A 20,939-nucleotide genomic window follows, 5' to 3' on the forward strand; every position below is an offset into this window, starting at 1 on the left:
TCCACAGTAGTTTGTATCTTTGTATTGAAGCTCCAGAACTGCTGATTCTGAACAGCCTCTGCCCGACAGGCTGTGTGAGACATCATGGATTCAGAAACCCAGTGGGAAAGCCAATGCTATTCCAGAGGATTTGCAATAAAAAACAGCTCTTTTCTTTTCTAGGTGGTGCAGTGATGCTGCTGGTTTATGAATACACCTATTCATGGCTTCAGGAGAGCTGGTGATTGCCTAGGAAGTGTTTTTCCCCCTTGAGATAATGGATATTTGCTATGCAGCACCATGAAGAAGAGAGACTATCGACCAGCCAGGTGTATAATTATGAAAGAAAAAACTGTTCAAGAACAAAATCTATTTTAATACTTTAAAAATATCTATAGACAACTTGAGATGATAGTTTTGGCTGTATAAATAAAACTGTGAGAAGAAAAAATAATATGGAACAATGAGGTATTTAAAGTGAATATAGGAAAATAGCATAGAAATCATATATTTTGTAAAAGAAATATAAACTTTGTCTCCTATGTTCCTCTTCACTGCTTCACAATGAAAATTCATTGTATTGATCAGTATTTTTTTCTAAGAGATCTAGAAATGCTTAAACTATTGAAAATAACTCAAATCATTCAAAGACTGGGTTAAAAAAAGTTAAGCCAAAATTTAAACAGTTTTTATAATGAATTAAATTATTCCATAAATAATATTTAAAGAGCACAAGAAAAATGCTTTAAAGTGCACTAAAATGACCTTTTTAGAATGTTTAATTTTATGAATACTATGTTAAAATGTAAATCTGTTGGTTTTCTGTAGTATCTATGCACATATCAGCTCTATTTTCCTACATCTACTTTATATCTCACATTGCTGTAAGATAATAAACAGGTATTTTAAAACATTGTTTAGAACAGAATGTTAAAACACTGTTGTTTAAGCATGTATTTTTAAATCACGATATCCCAAATCTCTTCTAACAAGTAGGAAACATGCAATAAAATTTACTTTGCTTCTCATAGTTCTCTTTGAAGACAAGTTTTGTTGATGAGATATTTTCACGTTAAATCACAAATTGGAAGCACCTTTGGACCCATTTGTCAGCCATCGGTATTTACATCCAAATTTACCTTTGTTCAACATGCCTACCTGCGCCATTTTTAGGAAGAATGTATAGAACAGAACTGCATTTTCAGGTTATTAGTTTTAAACGACAACTTCAGATGGGAAGTCGGCTGTCTGCAGTATTAAAATATGTATGATGAAGGAGAAATGTTCCAAAAGAGAAATACACTTAGCATTTCTAAGGATTACTATACTAACATGTACCACCAAAAATATCTTCTTGGTCTTGATGTAACCAAACTTGATTTTATATCTGCATCCAGAAATGATGCTGATTCAGTAAAGTCAACAAGAATACCTGAAAGTCCACATGACACCTGTCCTAAGTTACTACCGTGGGCTATTTCTACTACTAAAGCATTTTGAAAATAAAAAGTAAAAGATAACATGGTAATTATTACTTTTTATTAATTTAGAGCATTTGAAGTATAAAAATAAAAGGCTTTTGACATACTGTATATACATACATAGCCTTCTGTTGTACATCCTTTCCAACGTGTTTTTTAAAATTTATATTTCAGTCCAATAGTCAATAAAAGGGTCATTAAAAAACAAAATTGTTAAAAAAGAGAAATAAGAATGTGTCTCTGTTGCACAACTGCATTCTATCCTTGCAGGTAATACTCTTGCATTCTATGAGAGCACTGCCTGCATAGAGGCCATGAAATTGAACCTTTAACCTCTCCATGTGGATGAGATAGAAAAGGATTTCTGAAGAGTGCATTTGCCAGTTTAAAAGCAACACTTTTATCATCTATGAGATAGAGGAAATATGTCAACATTAACCAATAATAATAATCTTTAAAAGTTAACCCTTTAATCCATTCTATTTTTCTTCTTGTATTTTAAAAAGTGGCTTTAAATCATAATTTTCTTTGAATAGCAAATTGTATCTGTTGTCTTTTAAAAATTACTCCAGGTGAATTCACTGTTAAGACCTAGAGGGAGAAAAGGAAACTTCGATACCATTAATATTAGATTTTTTAAAATACAAGAACCAGAAAAAAATTATAAATAGCACAATAACAAGAGATTTCTTAATTTAGATAAAGAAAATAACATTATTTGCATTTCCACACAAGCAATTAATAATTTTTAAAGCCCCCTAACAGCCACCTAAAAACGTTTGATAAAGAATAGTTCTGTACCTTACATCAGTTTTTCAGATGACAGGAAAGTCCCTGCATGGTATGGTTTTAAAGTCTCCACCAAATTATTGGATTGGATCTTTGTTCCATTCAGTTTATAGTCTATTTTCTCACCAGACTGGGAACTCCAGATGTCAATGGGAGTTTTACAAGATCAAAGGAAGACTATGGCCCTGAGAGTTCATCTGCTCCTGCTTTTTCTTCTCCTGAAGTTATAATCTTCTATTTGTAGCACTGAATTTCGGTTGCTTTAGAAATAAATGCAGTTCAAAGCTCTCTATAAGATATCTGCTGTTTGAAAAAAGCAGTCACTCTAACATAACTTGTTATGTTAATCTGCTTACTGTTTACATCCTAGTGATTTGAAAACCTAACTAATCTAGCCATCTGAGTTTTAAATGAAGCCATGAAACTGATGTGGTGGAACTGCATTGTCATGTAGACTGTGCACAGCACAGATGGGAAGAAATTAAAATCACCTAGGGAATCCATCTTCAACATCCATATCCAGTGAGGTGCTCTTTTAGTTATTGCACAGAATTAGCACCAAAAAACCCTCAATATATTAATTTTCCAACAGTTGAATTGTACCAATGTCCTAAAAACATATTTTTAAGCCTATTTTGCCAACCAGGAAGAACTTTCTAAACAGAAGGGATTACAAACTGTAGAATTTTGCCCCAGAAAATCAATCGTTTTAAAATACAACACATACTACTCACATGCTCACACACACATATACTCCACAGCTGTTATTAACATTAAAGTGAAAAATAAATTGGTCTAGAAAGGTTTATGAGTTAAACTGTGTTCTGTAATTTCAGAAATGAATAAAGGGAATTTGTTAAAATTAAATAACATTGTATTTCTAGTACCACCACCAGTTTACCTACATGTGATACATGCTTCTGTACAACAATGTAAACTTCACAGCAAGCCATTGTTACATTCATTAGAGCAGAATTTTCCATTTTCTTTAAATTACAACATAATTTTGGGCTGAGATTGCTGAACACACAGGTAAGCCAACAATAACAGTACAATTTAGTTTCACAGTGGTTTTCTTAACACAAAGTTCATTTTAAGCATCTTTGCAAAGCATTTCACATTAAACTTAAGTTTCTAAGTGACTTCCTTTAGAGCCTTCTTGTTCAGATATCTTCCACCCTCTTGTCTTTATATGCTTGGCGTGTGTGTTGTTTGATTAGGTACAAAATGAGAGACTGGCTTGTTTTATTTGTTTTTCGTGTCCTCTGCTGTAGAAAGAAAGTGTCCTTCATGAGATGTTGAAGCCTTCACTGCATACACAAAATTTGGGGGCAAGTCCAGGTCCAGAAGCCCGAGCAGCCCACCACCAAACAGAGACAAAGACGTTGCCAGAAAGTCACCTTTGCAAAAAAGAAAGAAAAAAATAGAGAAGGGGGTGGGGCTGGGGGGAGGGGAATATCTTATGGAATGAAGACACAAATGCACCATCCAGAGTCCATATTTACAAACTAATAGAAAATATAAACATTATTGTATTTGGAACCAAGTCAAACCACCAGGGAGAGCTAGATTCAGATATTGCTTGGGTTCTACATATATTTTTCAACAAAATAGGTCATGTCTTAAAGATAAACAAAGGATCACTCAAACAAGTCAATTATTGATTTGTTTCCTAATGATGAATTAAAGCTTACTTGGTTACCATATTTGATTAGAGGGTGTAGCATAATTTTTTTTCTATAAGTACTTTATTGATTTTGCAAAATCTCAACAATTGCACATTTCAAAAGTTTAGGTTGATTTAGAATAAATATACACATGTGGTTTTACCAAAGACTAGTTTGTAAAGTTCCTTAAACCCTTTGAGGGGTGTAGGTTTCTTTGCTATATTAAGACAGTATGTGGGCAACACAATGTCTCATTCAATGCTTATTGTTGCTCTTGTTTTTTAATCCTAAAGTCATGTCAGTTTTTCTGCAGGAGAAAAGTTACGGCAAGAAATATGTAAGTATCATCAGCACAAAGGATGTGAGTCCGTACAGCCAGCTTTCAAGGCAGGAGAGTTGGAGGGCAGGAGGGGTGGAATGTGAGACCTGCGAATTGGGGGAGGAGGTGCTGATACGGGGAGACCCGGGTGAAGCTGCTGGAGACGGAATTTCCCATCAGAGTGCGGAAGCCGTGACAGAATGACTACCTTCTCTGGCTGCCTGCATTCCCTTGAACGCCAGCGATGCGGGAATGTCACAGTTGTGGGGAGACAATGGGGTGCTGCCAGCATGTTGCCACCCATGTCCAGCAACATAACCAGAAGGAGCAGCGCTGTAGGTCATGTAAGGTGACACTTGGGCCGGGGTAGGGTAAGGAGCCATGCTGGATGCTGACACAAAACTGCCCACAGCTGGGAGACCATTTGGTGCCTGAGAGGAGTAGAAAAGAAGTGAAAAATAATCACATGATAGGACTGAACATTTCACAGGTTCTTAGAAGCAGAATTTAAGTCTGAGTAAGCCAACAATGCTCTAACTCCACTCTCCGACTGTTTAAAAAAAAAATTTGAGCTTTATTATATTCTAAAGACATTCACAGTCTTGCCACTTAAACAAACATAATGGCAAGATATTATTCTTTCCACAAACATTTAGAGAAAGCTGCAACCAGAAAATTCATAGTATTTGCTTGTGCTATTTGGAGGTACAGGAAGGAGGTGCAGGGTGAAGAAAGAATCAATGGCGATTAAATACTCTTAGAATCTGTTCGGCTGTCCTCATTGCCTTTGTCAACCTTCCTGGGACTTGGGTTTTGTTTGGCTCTTTTGTTGAGGCACTTGTGACAGGCCTGGTTGGTATAGCTTTTATTTTCAGTAAAGAAGGGCACAGACTGCAGGCCGTCATGTTAGAAACTCACAACAAACACGACCTTCGTTAAAGAAAATATATACCATATTTTAAGAGATCATATTGAAAATTCCCGTTGGACAAAGGACATACAAAAATCAGGCACTTTGTCTTGTAAGGATTTTTAAATGAATATTGCAGGTATCTTTTCCAGAACTGTTTTATCAGAAAGGAAACTGTCTTTCTTCATATAAAAGAACTGCATATACCTGGTTTTGAAATTGGAAATTTTGCTTGCAAAGTTTTTGGGCCCTGTGATGTGAGTTTTTAAAAGCCACGTGGATAAATCTCTTGAAGTGAATTTAGAAGTTAAAATCTTTGTTTGCAAACACAATGCAGCACTCCTGGCAGGCGAGCCTGCCTAGAAACCAGTGCTCTCTTGGCAGCCAATGAATTATTGTTGGTATCGTTACTATTAACAACACTAAAAACACCCTGATTTTTAATCCTGATTCTGGCATGAACACTGGGCATCCTTCTTCAAGTAGTCTAATTTTTTCCCCTCAATTTTTATACTATTTAGAAATAAAGAGTAGATCCTCTGTCCTGATAGTGACATGAATGAATTACCATTTCAACATATTTCCTAGTGAAAATATAATGTAAATACTATAATTTTATTAGGAAAATTGATTTAATCCTTAAAATTAAATTAATCGGGTGTATGTTAGCTAAATACGTCTTCTCGTTCAATTGCAACATATGAATTACTTTCTAATTTAATTTATTTGGGCTATTGTTTTCACTTCTACATCTATGAGAATGCAGTGGTGGGGTCTCAGAAACTGTTTTCTCAGTGCAGAGTAGATGAATATGTACATGGAATAGAATATATACATAGGTATGACTTAACATTACTCATGCATTTCTGACAAAATAAGAAAAATATTAGAGGGGTTAGCCTTGTGTCTATGTTCTGTAAGAACAAACACCTCAGGTTGTGTTTTTCGATGTTGGTTCTTTGAAAATAGGGAATGAGAAAGGAAGCTAAAGTTTCTTAAGTTTGTCCTATGTCCCAGGCACCAAGAAATATCCAACATATTTTACTGAATAATGAGGACTAATGAATTATATAGTTCATTACAAATGATTGAGTTTATCATAATTACAAGATAGCATGTCACAAACACAAGACAATGTTCAACTGAAATTAAAGTGTATTAGAAGCGTCCCAGAGAATGATGATGCTGCATTTTTTTAATCAAGAAACTACTGCACATAACTGTTGAATACAAGTGAAATCATCCTCTTTTTATACAAGGATATAGATTAAGAGGTTTAGCCATGTACCCTCAACCAATTGGCAAGTCAGTGACCATGTGTTAAAAGAATTTATCACCCCTGTCCAATGCAGGGTCCTCTGTAGCATATCATACTGTTTTTCCTGGACACTTAAAAGATAGATGCACTTTAATTTAAAACTAGAGCATCTTTTGAGATAACATCCGGTAACAAATTCTTTTCTCTCCTAGAACATGATTCTCATTGTTAGATCCTCACCTCTTTCTTAGCTTCTAAAAAAAAAAATAGTTTCTTCCACTTTTTGAGAATTGCTGATTATATCTCAAAGGAGACACACTTTAAGGCTCTTGTGAGATGGGTATCAAGATAGAGAACTATCAAATTACAGGGGGAAAAAATTTAGTTTTGCATAGAGATTATAGTTTTTATCATTTTTATTTAGAATTGTCCCAATAATCTATGATAAATGAGTTTGGAAAGAAATAAATCCAATTCAGTTATGGAAAGGTGTTCACATCTGTATATGGTGTTAACTAATATTTTCATTTCCAGCATTAACTAATATTTTATACTACTGATGCCAGTGTGAACTAAGAATAATGAAAAAAGAATGCTAACATTAAAAATTAATTCTAAAATAATAAAAATCTTTGGCCAACATCATACAGTGACATAAGGTTAAACAATTTAATATTACACATGACAGAAACAATGCTCTAGTTAGCAGAACATAACTGTTGGTGAGTTCTATTTTTCATCACAGCTAAATTTTTCCTACTTATTCTTTTTTCTTTGTATTTTATCTGTCATTCAAAATTACAGTTCTCTCTGAGATCCTTGCTTAGTCATCTTCCCTTTTCTTACACCTTTGCTCTTGGAATTATTGCTCATTGACGTGCCCCATTTACTTGGACTCTTGAGTTGTTTTGTTGCAATGTCTGTGGTTCCCTTACATGGACCCACTTCTTTTTGCCCAGAGGTGTTCCCCCTGAAAGGTGGCCCTCAGAGACATGCTGCATTGAACTTTTATCTTAGATAATGCTCCTGGAATTTAGGGGGAGGCAGGACATTGGATTTAGGCCTGTATTACCTTTTAGTGCCTTATTTATTCCATGATTACATTCATTTATCAAGTGTTTAAAAATGAGCAAATTTTTCCATATTTGTCCAATTTCTCACACTTAATTCACAAACTTGCTTTATGTCATTATTCTTATTATTAAATATTTCAAAGTTCTCTTAAATCCACAATATTTATTTAGTATCATTTTAGTAATGCAATCCCCTTTGTACTGCAGAAAGACAAGGTAGGAAGAGAAGCTCGGAGAGGGTTGATTTCATCTCATAGGAAAAGGTGGCCCAGTACGGTGGCTCACGCCTGTAATCCCAGCACTTTTGGAGGCTGAGGCGGGTGGATTGCCTGAGGTCAGGAGTTCAAGACCAGCCTGGCCAACATAGTGAAACCCCGTCTTTACTAAAAACACAAAAATTAGCCGGGCGTGGTGGCAGGTGCCTGTAATCCCAGCAACTTGGGAATCTGAGGCAGGAGAATCGCTTGAACCTGGGAGTCGGAAGTTGCAGTGAGATGAGATCGTGTCATTGCACTCCAGCCTAGGCAAAAAGAGCAAGACTTCATCTCCAAAAGAATAAAAATAAATAAAAAATTAAAAAAAAAAAAAAGGCAAGGAGAGGCTACAGTGTTTGCTTTAAAAAAAAATAGAAATCTTTAAACTTAAACAGTATAAAAATAGCCCTTAGTTTTCCCTCAGGTTAAATTATGACCTAGCTTGGGGGTCTGGAGACTTTTGTCTTAATTTTACTTTTTACTTTCGAAGTTCAGATTTGTAAATTTAGAAAAAAAAAAGAGCAAGTAAATGTGCTTTAAATTTTACCTGCCTCCTGCCACCTTCATTATTTATTCACTTTAGTGACTCAATAAACACATCAATTTTCTCACTATTAATTTTGACACATAAAATTAGTAAAAGATATAAATCTCTACTGGGTCAAGTAATTGTTATTTATGAAGCAATCACTGAAAGAGTAAAATTTTCCACCGCAAAGGAAAACAACTACAGGTAGCATTGATGTTTGTTTATTCTTTCCAGTAAAAGAGTACATGACTTAAACATCCCAAATCGGTTTAATGTTTTCAGTGAAGGGCATGTAATTAATCTGAAAAGCTAGTTAGGCCGAGTAGAGACTACCAAATGTACACTATAAATATAGTGGGAGCAAACATGCTAAATTACTCTATTTAATTGGATTGTAAATATGATTTATAAATCAACCAACATATGGAATCCCCAGGGAAGAGTAAACAAATTTTCCAAATGAAACCCCAGCAATGGGCATGTAATGGAAATCTCATTTTTGAAAATGACTTTACCTAAAGATTCCATAAATAAGACTTCAATCCGTCAACTCCTTTCTCATGTGGATCTTCCATGAAAGGCATGAGAATTCTTTCCCCTGAAAGAATTGTGCAAGGGTGCTCTCTATAGTAAACTATCTTCTACCTAAATTTGAGAAGGAGATTTACTAATACAAAGCAAAATAGACTAAATTGCATACCCTAGAAAAAGTAAGTTACTTGCTTTGTTTTAATACTTTTAGGAAAAGACCAACTTCATCACACTGACATTAAAGGAAAGAGTCTAGAAAAAAATATATAAGATGCAATGTAGTTCTAGTTAAGGTTATTACAAGAAGAATGAAAGTACATGTTTTAATTTCATTTGTTCTGAATGTTCAAAATACAGATTTACCAGTTTTTTAAAAGAAACTTTAGTGAATATGTCGAAGAACTGTATTGACAGAGGGCTAGATTGTAACTGTTTGAGGACAGGGACTTGCCTTAATCATCTTGTATCCCCACAAAGTAGTATACATCATAAGCATTCCACAACCATATGTACACTTAAGTTAGTATAGGTTTGTGGAAAGCAAAAGATGTGACAGTCTTGCTTAAAAAACAAAGCAAAAAGGTAGGCACCGTTTATCACAGGACAAGCATTACACTTTAAGCAAGCAAAATGAATAAAGCTGTTTAAAAAAGTAAACAGAAGTTCTAACCTAGCCATTATTATTTGATTTATGGTTATTCCATTTACCCTCCCTCCTCCAAGAAAATGAAAATACATTAGTATCAAAACACTTGTGACCACCATAAAACTGCTATGGCTAATGTCTGGCAATTAGAGGTTATAGACCATTATTCAAATTCTGGGAATTGTCTATTCAACATTTTTTATCGTGAAGATAAATGCAAATAACAGTGCCAGGTCCTCTACCCATAATCTGCTTTCACTTATCAGTTCAACCCGGTCCTCCTCTTATGATAAAATGAATTTACCTTGGCTTTATAATAAAGTAGATTTAGCCACAAATAGAGATATGCTTCACCTAGAATTTCAACCTCAATATCATAAGCAAGAAAAAGTTTTGGATCTGAAAATAAACAAGATTTTCTCTTTTTTGGTGAACTCATTTTTCTGACTGTCATTCTTCCCTTTTTAATTCATTATCCAATGACCTAGTAAACCATACCTGACAAAATGAAATGATGGTTATAAATATGGTTTCAACATTCATCCAACAAGATCTTAATTATGCTTACTTATCATATTGTAGATCTAAATGTTTTTAAGAAATGGAAAGCTGCTATTTAAAAGCTTTTCTAAATTTTATAATTTTCCAAAATATTATTAAAATTGACATAGCCTTGAACAATTTTCAATTACCTTTCCCTGCTATTTTATACAACACATTTTACTGATATATAATCATTAATTTTATTTTGAAATACTACTGGTTAAAATATAACCAGGTCAAATAATGTTTTTCATAACAGATAACATTATGAATTTCAAAGACATTCTGCTGGCATTTGCCTAAGATTTCATTGTTTATAAATTATAAATTGTTTATAAAAATTAACTTTAATATGAAGAAAAATTTAGTGCAATATCATTTATATCTTTCTGAGAACAGTACATCCGCTAGGACAGCCAGTTTTTAAAATAATATACTAGAAAATCACATTTAGGATTCTAGAAGACTATCTTCATTTCAGATGCATGTACAAGTAAATGCTTCATAAGAATTTCAGATTATATCTGTAAATTCAACTATTTTCACAACTTAATTCTGAACTTTTAAAAAGTTCAATTATTTATAGACTATTCTCTATTTCTGACATCCCAGTTTGTAGCTAGTGTTATATTAAACTTACCAAGTTAACATCTGCAACCCCAAAATGAAGATACCCAAAGCTTATAAATCTGTGTCTCCAATTACTTGAGAGTATCAGATATTCAATGTATTTTTCCTGAGAAAGTATGCCCATTTGTAGAAAAATTTTCAAGAACTATACAATTATTTATATATAGCTTGAATAAAATTGAAGCATTAATTCACTAAAGACTTCCTAAAAGGACAAATGTATTCCAGCCCCTATGATTCTCTTTATGAGGTTTTTTGACCATTCCAATTGTATTTTATTGGAGTTTTATGCTTTCAACAGAAAAGAACCAGCCATAAGGAACCAGAGAACATTGTTGCCATTCAGAAGCAAATGGGATTAAGTACTTCTAGCCCCCATATTAACTGTGGGTTTAAAAAAGCCAAAATAAATATTCTATCCTCAGAGACAATAAGGATTTCTGAATGGCACTGCAAAATGTTAATTACAATGTAATATTAATATGTAAGACAAGTTGGAATATTCTAAACTGAATTTTCAAAGACAAAAGATATCTATATGCATAGCTGAAATGTGCATACAGTTTTAATTAGTAGGAATCAGGACATCTGTCTCTACAGTTTAAGCTGAAAATAGAAACTCTAGGTTATGGTAATCAATAGTATCTATACTCAGTTGTGTAGTTTAGCCCCTTGGTAATTCTACAGGTGTCCTCAGGAAAAATATGCTTTAAGCACTATGATTCTGAATTCTCAATTTCCTTCTTTATATAATAAAATTAAACTAGTATCACATAATATTGCACTATTTAATAACAATCACAAATGCTCTGAAAGTTGGAAAATTTTTAAAGATTTTTTTTTTGGCCAAAGACATTCAAGTTTTTGTCCATAATATAAACAGAGGGAAAAATGTGTGTTACCTGAGTTTACATTTTGGTTGAAATATGCTGATTCCATTTTGAAAAATAACTTTTAAAAATAAATCTGCCCTTTGAACATTGGTAAGAGAAATGCACATATATGGGCAACACTTTACCTTTGTATGTTTATAAACAAGTATTACTGTGTAATTTAACCTTACACGAAATCAATGTCTAAAGTTCAAAACTGCTCAAAAAAATGACATGGCTGAAGTTTATGTGCCTACTTAGCACATCTTCAGCATTAAGCACTATTTTGATAATTATCATAGAGTAGCCACTGATTTATATTATTCTTAAAAACTTTTCAGGTTTTGAAATTTTACATCATTTGAATTATCTAACTATTAAATACATTGCAATGCAGAAGGTTAGCATATTGCAATTGAGAACTTTGCAAAAGTAAGTTTGATATTTTTTATTCTGGAAAAAATAGTTTATTAAGTATTTAGAGCAATATTTATTTGGCTACTTATTTCTTTAAATTATATTATTTTATAAATGTGATAATTTAGTGGTTTAAAATTTAGTATATAAAAGGTAATCTATTTTTAATAATCAGCATATCAATTACTTGAAACTTCAAATTTTTTATTTTAAATAATTTGTCAGTTTAGTTTTGAAGTGTATTATAAATTAAGCATTTCCAAACAAGTTTCAATGCTAGATCTATAATTCAAGGAAGTGAAAATAAAAATAACTGGCCAGTGCGGTGGCTCACGCCTATAATCCCAGCACTTTGGGGGTGGATCACAAGGTCAGGAGATCAAGACCAGCCAGGCCAACATGGTGAAACCCCATCTCTACTAAAAATACAAAAATTAGGTGGGTGTGGCAGCGTGTGTCTGTAATCCCACCTACTCCGGAGGCTGAGGCAGGAGAATCGCTTGAACCCGGGAGGCAGAGGTTGCAGTGAGCCGAGATCGAGCCACTGCACTCCAGCCTGGGGACAGAGCTAGACTCCGTCTCAAAATAAATAAATAAATAATAACTATAAAGGTTTTTTTGGATTATGACTGCTTGATATATAAACTGGGTTCATCAATGACATGTGGGAATTAGAAACTTTTTCAACTCTATACTTCACAACGTTAGTCCAATAAATGATGACCTAATAAAAAGCACTAAGCGCCTATTAAATGCTTGCTTCTCTGGTAGGCGCTTTGTATACACTCTTTCTATGTCTGTAACAAGATCCCTTGAAGTTTTGACTATGGTCTCTTAGAACAAAGTATACTCTGATAAATATTACTTGCTTTTACACGTCTCTCTTTAACTGCCACTTAGAACCACAAGTAATACTTAATAAATGCTTACTATGTGCCATATGGTTGCATTATCTCATTGAATACTCATAACACCTCTGGGTTGGGAGTATCATTTCCCTGTTTTAAAGATGAAGAAATAGAGACTCTAAAAAATTAAATATTTTCCTAAGGAGTCGTACAGCCAGAGATTGGAGCTCCTAACCATTGTACTATTCTGCCTTTTCTTTGCAAATTACGAATTAAGGGTGGGTGCTTTAGCAAAAGAAAATGACAAACTTCCTTATCATTTCTCATTGACACTCTTTACAGTAGAAACAGACTAAGGAAAAGGGCTCTCTTTCCTTGCTTCTATTTTCTGTGTTATTTGTTATTGGAGAGCCACCAATGTGTATTCTGATTCTATTTCAACAAAATAAGAAAGGGAAGAGGAAGTGGAAATGGGATTTGTTACAGAAAATAATGACCAGGATTTTTTTCCAAGTGAATAAGAGGAACAAGTTCCACTTAATGTTAAAAGCTGATTTTGACAGATAAGAAAACATTAAAAATTTTAAGTCTTCAAAATAATAAAACGAAAACTGAATAGCTTGAGGTTTTGGAATTGAGTTTGGGATTAAGAAATTTGCAAGCCTACTGAGGTCTGCTGGGGAAACCTTACATTGCCTTAAGGTTCGGTTTTTGAGAGTTTTGAACTCTTGACTCCAGGACGGTGATGAATTTAGACTTAAATCTGGGGCTTTTGTTGAGGTGGTTGCTTAGCTTTTCTCGGGGGGGGGAAAAAACACGAGTGTTTTAAATTTTCCTTTGGAGACATGAAGGAGGGACAGAGGGAAAGAAAAATTAAACGGTCCGCAGCCAGTCCGTATAATTTGAGGTTTTCTCACTAACTTCCTTGGGAGATTACAATGTGACCTTTAGTCGAGAAAACGGTAGCTCTGTTACGTTTATCTGAGTGCCCCTCTTCACAGGACTGGCCAAGCGGATTTGTCCGAGAGCCACGGGAGGGAAAGTCCGAGCCTGAGGACCCCGCAGCTGCTGCTGCACCGCGAGGCCGAGACCCGGTGCGCGCGTTTCGCGGGCGTGAAGGTGCGGGTCTGAGGCCCCAGGGCTGCTCCGCCTGGCCCTTCGGAAGCGCCTTCTTTGGTTAACTCTACCCTGAATGAGAGCCGCTGAAAGGGCTTCGGGAGCCGCCTCCCCAAGCCCCCAGAGGCCGAGAGGCCTGGAGGCGCTTCCCAGAGCCGCGCCCCGGGGAGCCACCGCCCCAGACCCCCAGCGCCCTGGCGAGCTCTCCCGACCCCTGGCGGGGGTCGAGGCCCCAGCTCCGCCTTCCAAGGCCCGGGCCTCTGCTTAGCCCCAGTCCACGAAGGATCTGGCTGGTAGCAGCAAAGGGGCGCCAGCCTGGGCTTCTCTCGCGGGAAGCTCAGAAAGGAACCCTAGTCTTCATCGCCTAAATCCCTGCCGCCAAGCGACCCACCTGACCTGACCCTCGCCTCCTCACCTGACCGTACTTGGCTTCCTGCTCCAGGACTCCCTTTTCCAACCCGTTCACCGTGTGCGGGGCGGTGGCGGGGAAGTTGTTGCGGCCCAGGCTGCTCCACTCCTCCACCTTGGGGCTGTGGTAGGGGGAGCTGTCGCTCACTGCTGAAGAGGAGAGAAGGTGTCAGGCCGGAGGCCCAGCCCGCGCGCCCCATTCTTGAGATGGGACCCAAACCCGCGACGGAGAGCTGTAGGGCTAAGACCTTGGGTCGGCCCCCTGCCCTTGGCCTCCCGAGGGCGCTAGGCCCAGCCGCGACCTCCTGTGCTTCCAACCCAGGCCTGGTGAAGTTTTACTTGCCTGAGAGTAGGCCTTTCCAAATTCTCTGACCCACGCCTGAGGGAAAATATTTTTTTCTTTTTCAATCAGTATTTTATTTCCCTCCGCCCCTCCGCTCTCCCAGGGCAAAGGAGTGGAAGAAACCTAAATAGGGGAAGGAACCCTTAAGGCTGCACGCGCCGTTTTCCACCTCCTCATTCTTAACCCAAGGCCGACTGGGGGTTGACAACGATTTGGGAGTGGGGCTGGCTGAAAAGAAAGAGAGGGGCGTCTGACCTAAGGGTGCCTGCACTGGTGCTCACTGCGCTGTGGGGATCTGGTACTTATGTCAATAGAGAACAAAAAGACCTGCAAAGTCCTTTGCAAACAAATAACTAAATTATTCCCACGATACGGTGCAAAATATACGTGCACAGATTTCTGCTTTGTGCGTGCATAGGGCTCCCCTTGATACTCTACCTCTACACATTACACATGTGATATGTGCATACGACTTAAAAAATAAATCTTGCAATTGCCACTATACATGCCATGGGTGTTAGTGGCAAGGTTTTCCTGAAAAAAGTTTCAAATATGTATATACAAGAAAGAGAAAATGAAATAGGTTAAGAAAATGAAAGTAAAATTAAGTGTTAAGGTGTAATGCCATCAGTTATTCTTTCTGTTCTTGGTGGAGATGCAAAGAAAATCGTATGGTGTAAAGCAATTACTATAATACCTAGGGTTGTGCATATTGAATTATTGGCATTTTTCGGTGTCCAGGTGTAGTTTCAAAGAGATATGTGAAGGCTACAAACAATGTATGTTTGTCTTTGGGTCCTATGGATGGAGGAGCGAAGTTTGGCAAAGCCATTGTAACTTGATTTTAAACACGTCCATCTAACACAGTGCTTAAGAGAGTGATCATTTTTGCAGAAATGATCATTTTTATAATCACAAATTTGTCACAAGCTGGGTTGTTTAAAGCTGGCATCCAAAATCACAACAATATCTAAAAGGAAAAGTTGCTCCTTTCCATTGTCCAATGCTTTCCCAACTGACGTTTGCTCTGATGGTAATATCCCTAGGCAAGAAAAGTTTTATTTTCAACGCTGTCAGTCTTTTTTTTTTTTTTTCCACTATGTTTCCTCCTCTACCACCCCCAAGAATTAGATTGAGTCCCATTTGCACCAGGAAACTGTTTTGGTCCAGAACTGCCTGTCTGTCTTTGCCTTCACAGACAAAAGGCAGTCGGTGGGCACAAGCCTGAAGTTATCTTAAGAAATTGAGATCCCCCTGTGAGCCCCCATTTCTGCTGATCTCACACTTTCCCATGAACAGGGGCTTCCTTTAAATGTCAGTGAGGTCAGTTTATCCTATAAATCAAGGGCAAACTCTCTCCAACTACGGCTCCAAGTAGCTCCAAATAAGACAAAACTGGGGTCTTGTAAACTTGCAGTCAGAAAACAAGAAGATGAGAAATCAGAGCCCTGCTTTAGTTACTTAAAAAGATAATTGTGCCAATGTGGTGGCAACCAAGAAAGGCAGGAAGTAATTAAAGAAACTATTTCCCCCTTTCCTATTTAATTTTTCCTCCACACTTTTAAAACTTCAGGCTGAGAAATTAAGAAAGTGGACTATCTACGCATTATTTAAATTCTGCATCTAGGTCATTTAGACTTTCTTTTCTCCCTACCAAGAAAAAAGTTAACGCCTTAAAAAAAAAAAAAAACTCAGTTAAAGAAAACAAACTCAGGTCTCCTGCGGAAGCCGGACTGGGCAGGAGGGCTCGGGGAATCCTCCTGACAACGCAGAAAGGACGCTTAGGACTAGGCAAGGTCAGGGGTGAGAAAGGAAAGGAACAGTGGGGTGGCACTGCTAAAAGCATGCAGGAACTAGATAGATATCCACTTGCATTCTCGGGGACCCGGGGACCCCAAAGGAAAGTGGCAGGCTCAGGGAAAACTGAAAAGAACCGTAAAAGGACAGCATGGAATTGCCTGCATTTTATCTCCATCACTGCAGTTGCTGAGGCCACTTCCCTTCCTAAGATATATACAGTGAAGTCTGTTAAGTTAGAAAGTGAATGATGAGAGAGAGAGAGAGAGAGAGAGAGAGAGACAATGTGAATATGACTTCATCTGGGAATGAGTTACATGCAAGTTACTAGTAGTAACTTCGGGACCTCTATTTCCGAGGAAAATGAAGTGAAGCATAAGAACGAAACCAATTAGGTGACATTTGAACTTCCTGCCTGAGCAAATTTGGCCTGATTACCACAATCCAGAATCGGAGAAGAATACTTCAATTTCCACCGCGTGCTGGACTGCTCCCGGCCGTAGTGATCCCCAAGCAAGCTGCTCTGCCCGCAGCGGCGTCTGCAGCCGGCAGCCCCAAGCAGGCTCGGGCCTCCCGGGCTGCGCCCCAAGTCCAGCCCCAGCCGTGCTCTCCAAGTGAGCAAGCCGGGCTGAGGCTGCCTCGGCGCGAGAGGCGGGGGAGGGTGGAAAATGCGAACCATGTGTTGGGGATGGGGGGATGTTATGGGTCTGATAGTTTGAGTTGAGGCAGGAGACTGTGTGTGGCAAGGAAACCAGGGGCATGAGTTTCAAGTTAATGAGATCAGGACACCCCCTAGGAAGACTCCTTACTTTTCCAAAGGAAAAAGCTTTAGGTGGTGGGAAAGACAGGGTCCCGGAGGCCGCAGAAACTGGTACCTCCGCTGGAGTGCGGAAGCAGACGCTGCACATTCACATGACCAGCCTCTGAGCCCCTACCTTGGTCGGTGATGGAGCGGATGCCCAGGATGTCTGTGACGGAGTGCGAGGAGGGCCAGGTGCGCGGCATGGCCACCGAACCGGGGATGGCAGGCACCCCGGGTGGCGTGGGCACCTTGGCGGCCGCCGCCGTGATAGGGTTGGGGTACGAGTAGATGTGGTTGTAGGGCAGCGCTGGCTGCGGCGTCGGCTGGTGCTGCTTGTATGAGTCGTAATGACCCTGCTGGGCCAAGTTGCCGATCTTGTTGCGCAGAATACGGCTGATGGAGCTCACGGAGGGCACGTTGTACTTGTCGCACACGCCGTCCGCCAGCAGGCGGTCCCGGATCTCCCAGGCGAAGATGCCGGGGTCCCTCTGCTTGTAGGTCCGGATGTGTTTCACCACGGTGGGGGTAGTGACCCGGGGCTTGCTGCCCCCGATGGCTCCTGGCAAGATCGAGCCAGTCTCGTTGTATCGCGCCAGGATCTTGCTGACGCAGCCGTGCGAGACCCGTAGCTGCCGGCTGATGTCACACGGTCGGATGCCCAGTTGGGCCAGTTCCACGATGCGAAGCCGGATGGCGTTGGGCAGCGGCCTCCCGTTCACGAACACTCCTCCCAGCTGGTTCACCTCCCCGAAGGCTGGCTCTGCAAAACGAACACACAGCGCGCAGGGACGCGCACCCGCTGCCTGGGACAGCCGCCTGCCACTGGGCCTCCCTGCGCGTCCGGGGACTGGGCGAACGCGCCCGTCCCGTACTAACAACTGAGACTGTCCCCAAACCATACGGTTCCGGAACATAGCCGAACGGCCCGAAACGGTCACGGTCCAATCGGACCCCCTCTCTCATTCCTGCCGTGCCGGAGGCCCCTACAACCAAGTAAAGTGGTGAGACGCAGGGCCTCTCCGAGCGTTCAAAGTCTCCCGAAGCAGGAGGGGAAATCGGTCTTGACGCCTGAACGCGCTCCTTCTCGCCTGCTCCTTACTAAAGTCCTTGAGCCGCTCCCGCTCCAGCCATCCCATCCCCAGCGTTCCTTCTGGAGACCCGGGCAGTTAAACAAAGTCTAGGGGAAGCTAGAGGGTGTGTTGTTGTTGTTGTTTGTTTTGTTTTGTTTTGTTTTCCTGTTTTGTTTGCGTGTGTGCGCGCGCGTGAAACAAAACTTGGTTTGCTACTGGGGCTGCGGGGCGCTGATGCCACAGCTCCCTTCTCTTAAAATCAGAAAATGGCATCAACAGCCACCCAGTAGCCAGCGTTCACGTTGAACTGCTGTGCGCCGCTGACCCTTAGCGTGTTCCTACAACTTGTAGGAACACGAGCAAAGTCAATAGAGAATGTGAGCGCTTAGTGGCGCGCGCCCTCGCACTCCCTCCCTCCCTCCCTCCCTCGCCCGTTCGCTCCCTCCCTCCCTTCCCGGCTCTGACAGAGTCCCCCGCCGCCACTCACCCATTGCTCCGAGCAGTACACCAACCCGGCCCCAGTTCCGCACTCCCAGACAGAAACTTTCCGCACCGCCTCAGTGGCCCGGCCTGTTGCTACCCGGGCGGACCGCCGGCGCCTCCGATTCTTCCCAGGAGGAGGAGGCGAGAGTGCAAAAGGAAGAAGTAAAAGGAAGTCTGTGCCCCGATGAAAGAGACTTGAGTTCTGCATTTCAATCTAAGCAGCAACGTGGGCTGGGCTGAGCAGGGCCGGGCGGCTCAGTCTATCACTCACTGGGGACACGCCCTAAAAGGGGCGGGTCCGAGGGCAAGCTGCGTGGTGATTGGTGCGGGTCGGTGAGCTACAGCGCAGTCCAGGAAACTCCTTCCGCTGTCTCTTTCAGGCTGGCTCCCCACCTGGGTGACTAAATACAATGAAAATGGGTGTTTGACATCTTCCCAGAAGAGGCACAAAAAGACAGCAAAATCAGGCTGGTAAAATGCTGAATAAACAAATGAAAGCGTTTGGTCTGAATATGAATGACTCGAAGGGAGAAGGGGCCCTAGGAGACCTCCTCTAGGGAACGATGGACGTCTCAGAATTGAAGTTAAGACTATAGGTGGGAGGCGGCGCCACCGTGCACAGGGGTGAGGGAGTTGTCTTAGCAAAATCTGTCATGCGGGCCTCTGGGGACTGTCAGGAGATGATCTGTGTCACCTGCCGATTCTACCTCACTTCAGTCCATGCCAGGTGGCGAGAGCGCAGGTGTGAGAAGGTAGGCCGGCCAGAGAAACCGGGACGTTGCAGGGAGCCCAAGCAACAGGTGGGGGCCACTGTTAAGGTCAGGGAGGTTCCTCCTACCGCCAACTTCCTGCGGTGGCCCCCCAGTACAGGTGGACCGGCTAACCACTAGCCACACAGGCTCGAGGCAGGGGCCACGCCGTGTGCAGGGAACTGAACCACAGGCGGCTAACGCGAACGCACCGCCCCAAGTCGACCGATTGCCAGTGCGTGGGGCACTCACTATGGAGCCCAAGGCTCCTCCACATTCAGCCACTGTCCTGGGCCCCTGGCTCTCGGTGCCAGCGTTTGCGTGGGTTCTCCAAACCAGTGAGCCCCCTCGAAAGAGTTTTGTTTAAATGTAAAAGAGACTTAGTCCCAAGACAGTGGACACCAACGCTGCACATGGATGTAATTCCCTCGTCTTCCGTCAGGCTCCCAGAGGCCCTGCAGTTCTGCCTACTTCTGAATTTTCACTTTTGTTCACTCTAAGTCTAACCTAAAGTGTACCGTATGCCTTTTTGCAGCCAAAGTTATTAATATTTGCATTTAGGGTTGTGGAGAATGTCAATCAAAATAATAAACAAGAAGAGAAATATTTTCCTGAATTTGGAAGTTTGTACTTCTTGGGGTCGTGAACTCTGCTACTGCTACTTGACAATCCAGAAGGCTCCTTGTGCACACAGGATTCAGGCTGCTTCCCCAGCAGTCCCTAGGGATGTGTGTGGCTCCGGTCTACACCCAGGGAAGCTGACTGGTCCCAGATCTCAGGCCAGTAAGTTACAAGAACCCGGGAAAAAACTATGATCAGCCGTGCTTCTGCAAAGGAACAGATCTCCAGATTCGCACTTCTATGGTTAGGATGCACTGTAAATTCAAAGTTACCTAACAGAATGGAGGATGTGAAAGATAAAGATGAACTAAAACACCATTCGTTAGAATCGGAATCTTGGGAAAAATCCCACAACTAGACATATTTGAACTTGTCCCTTTTTTGTTGGTTGGTTTCAAATGTTTAAAATCTTGAAGTTTGACTTGATAGCAATTTCACCCTGGTCTGACCCCCAGTACCTGTTGGATGACACCATGTGGCACCGCCTGGCATTTTTACACAAGGAAAGCCTTCGGAAATCTAAAGATTTTAGAAGCAGCAGCTCCTTCTTAAGGCTGGTAGATAAATTAGTTGAGGCTTTGCCGCATCGGAGGGGAGCTTACGACTTTGCCTTAGGCTTGCGGGAGGGACTGAACTTGCCCGGCAACTTGATCAAGCGGGAATCCTCCTCCCACCTCAGACACGCAGTGAGTTTCGACCTCTGCGCCGAATCTGCTCTACTTCCGTGCACCCAGGGAGAATTTGCAGTCTGCAGGGCTGCTAGGCTGGTACAAGGATGTTCGCATGCCAACAGGCAAGACCTAA

The 20,939-nt window shown here is 40.6% G+C and overlaps 2 protein-coding genes across 6 annotated transcripts in view; one reads left to right on the forward strand and one right to left on the reverse strand.

The window, feature by feature from the left end:
• Positions 1-3,519, forward strand: part of SLC25A21 (solute carrier family 25 member 21) — a 508,849-nt gene extending 505,330 nt beyond the window's left edge. For both annotated transcript variants that reach the window (XR_002523324.2, XM_003901719.5), the window contains one exon: positions 163-3,519. Coding sequence is in view for 1 of the 2 variants with exons in the window: in XM_003901719.5 (XP_003901768.1) it covers positions 163-224 (62 nt within the window). In the remaining variant the exon portion in view is untranslated. The remainder of the gene's footprint in view (positions 1-162) is intronic.
• PAX9 (paired box 9) lies at positions 1,505-20,239 on the reverse strand. Of its 4 annotated transcripts, none has more exons than XM_017961126.3 (4): positions 18,770-20,239; positions 17,346-17,972; positions 14,278-14,420; positions 1,505-4,666 (listed from the first exon to the last, which is right to left on the reverse strand). In XM_017961126.3, the coding sequence occupies exons 1-4, from the start codon at positions 18,771-18,773 to the stop codon at positions 4,412-4,414; spliced, it is 1,029 nt and encodes a 342-aa protein (XP_017816615.1). In that variant the 5' UTR covers positions 18,774-20,239; the 3' UTR covers positions 1,505-4,411. The 4 variants fall into 4 exon arrangements, with proteins under 4 accessions (XP_017816615.1, XP_031524037.1, XP_031524036.1 ...); XM_021941151.2 differs by having other exon boundaries at positions 1,509-4,666; positions 14,278-14,417; XM_031668177.1 differs by lacking the exon at positions 18,770-20,239 and having other exon boundaries at positions 14,278-14,417; positions 17,346-18,664.
• Positions 20,240-20,939: the final 700 nt, after the last annotated feature.

The sequence above is a fragment of the Papio anubis genome, chromosome 7 (genome assembly GCF_008728515.1).
Source record: "Papio anubis isolate 15944 chromosome 7, Panubis1.0, whole genome shotgun sequence".
NCBI lineage: Eukaryota > Metazoa > Chordata > Mammalia > Primates > Cercopithecidae > Papio > Papio anubis.

Excerpts from the sequence above, each read along its gene's own strand:
- PAX9 (XM_031668176.1), bottom strand. The coding sequence starts at position 18,126 with ATGTTCCGGAACCGTATGGTTTGGGGACAGTCTCAGTTGTTAGTACGG. Across the intron at positions 14,421-17,345 it reads CCGCTCCATCACCGACCAAG|CAGTGAGCGACAGCTCCCCC; the intron begins GTAGGGGCTCAG and ends TCTCCTCTTCAG. Across the intron at positions 4,667-14,277 it reads AGGAAGCCAAGTACGGTCAG|GCACCAAATGGTCTCCCAGC; the intron begins GTGAGGAGGCGA and ends TACTCCTCTCAG.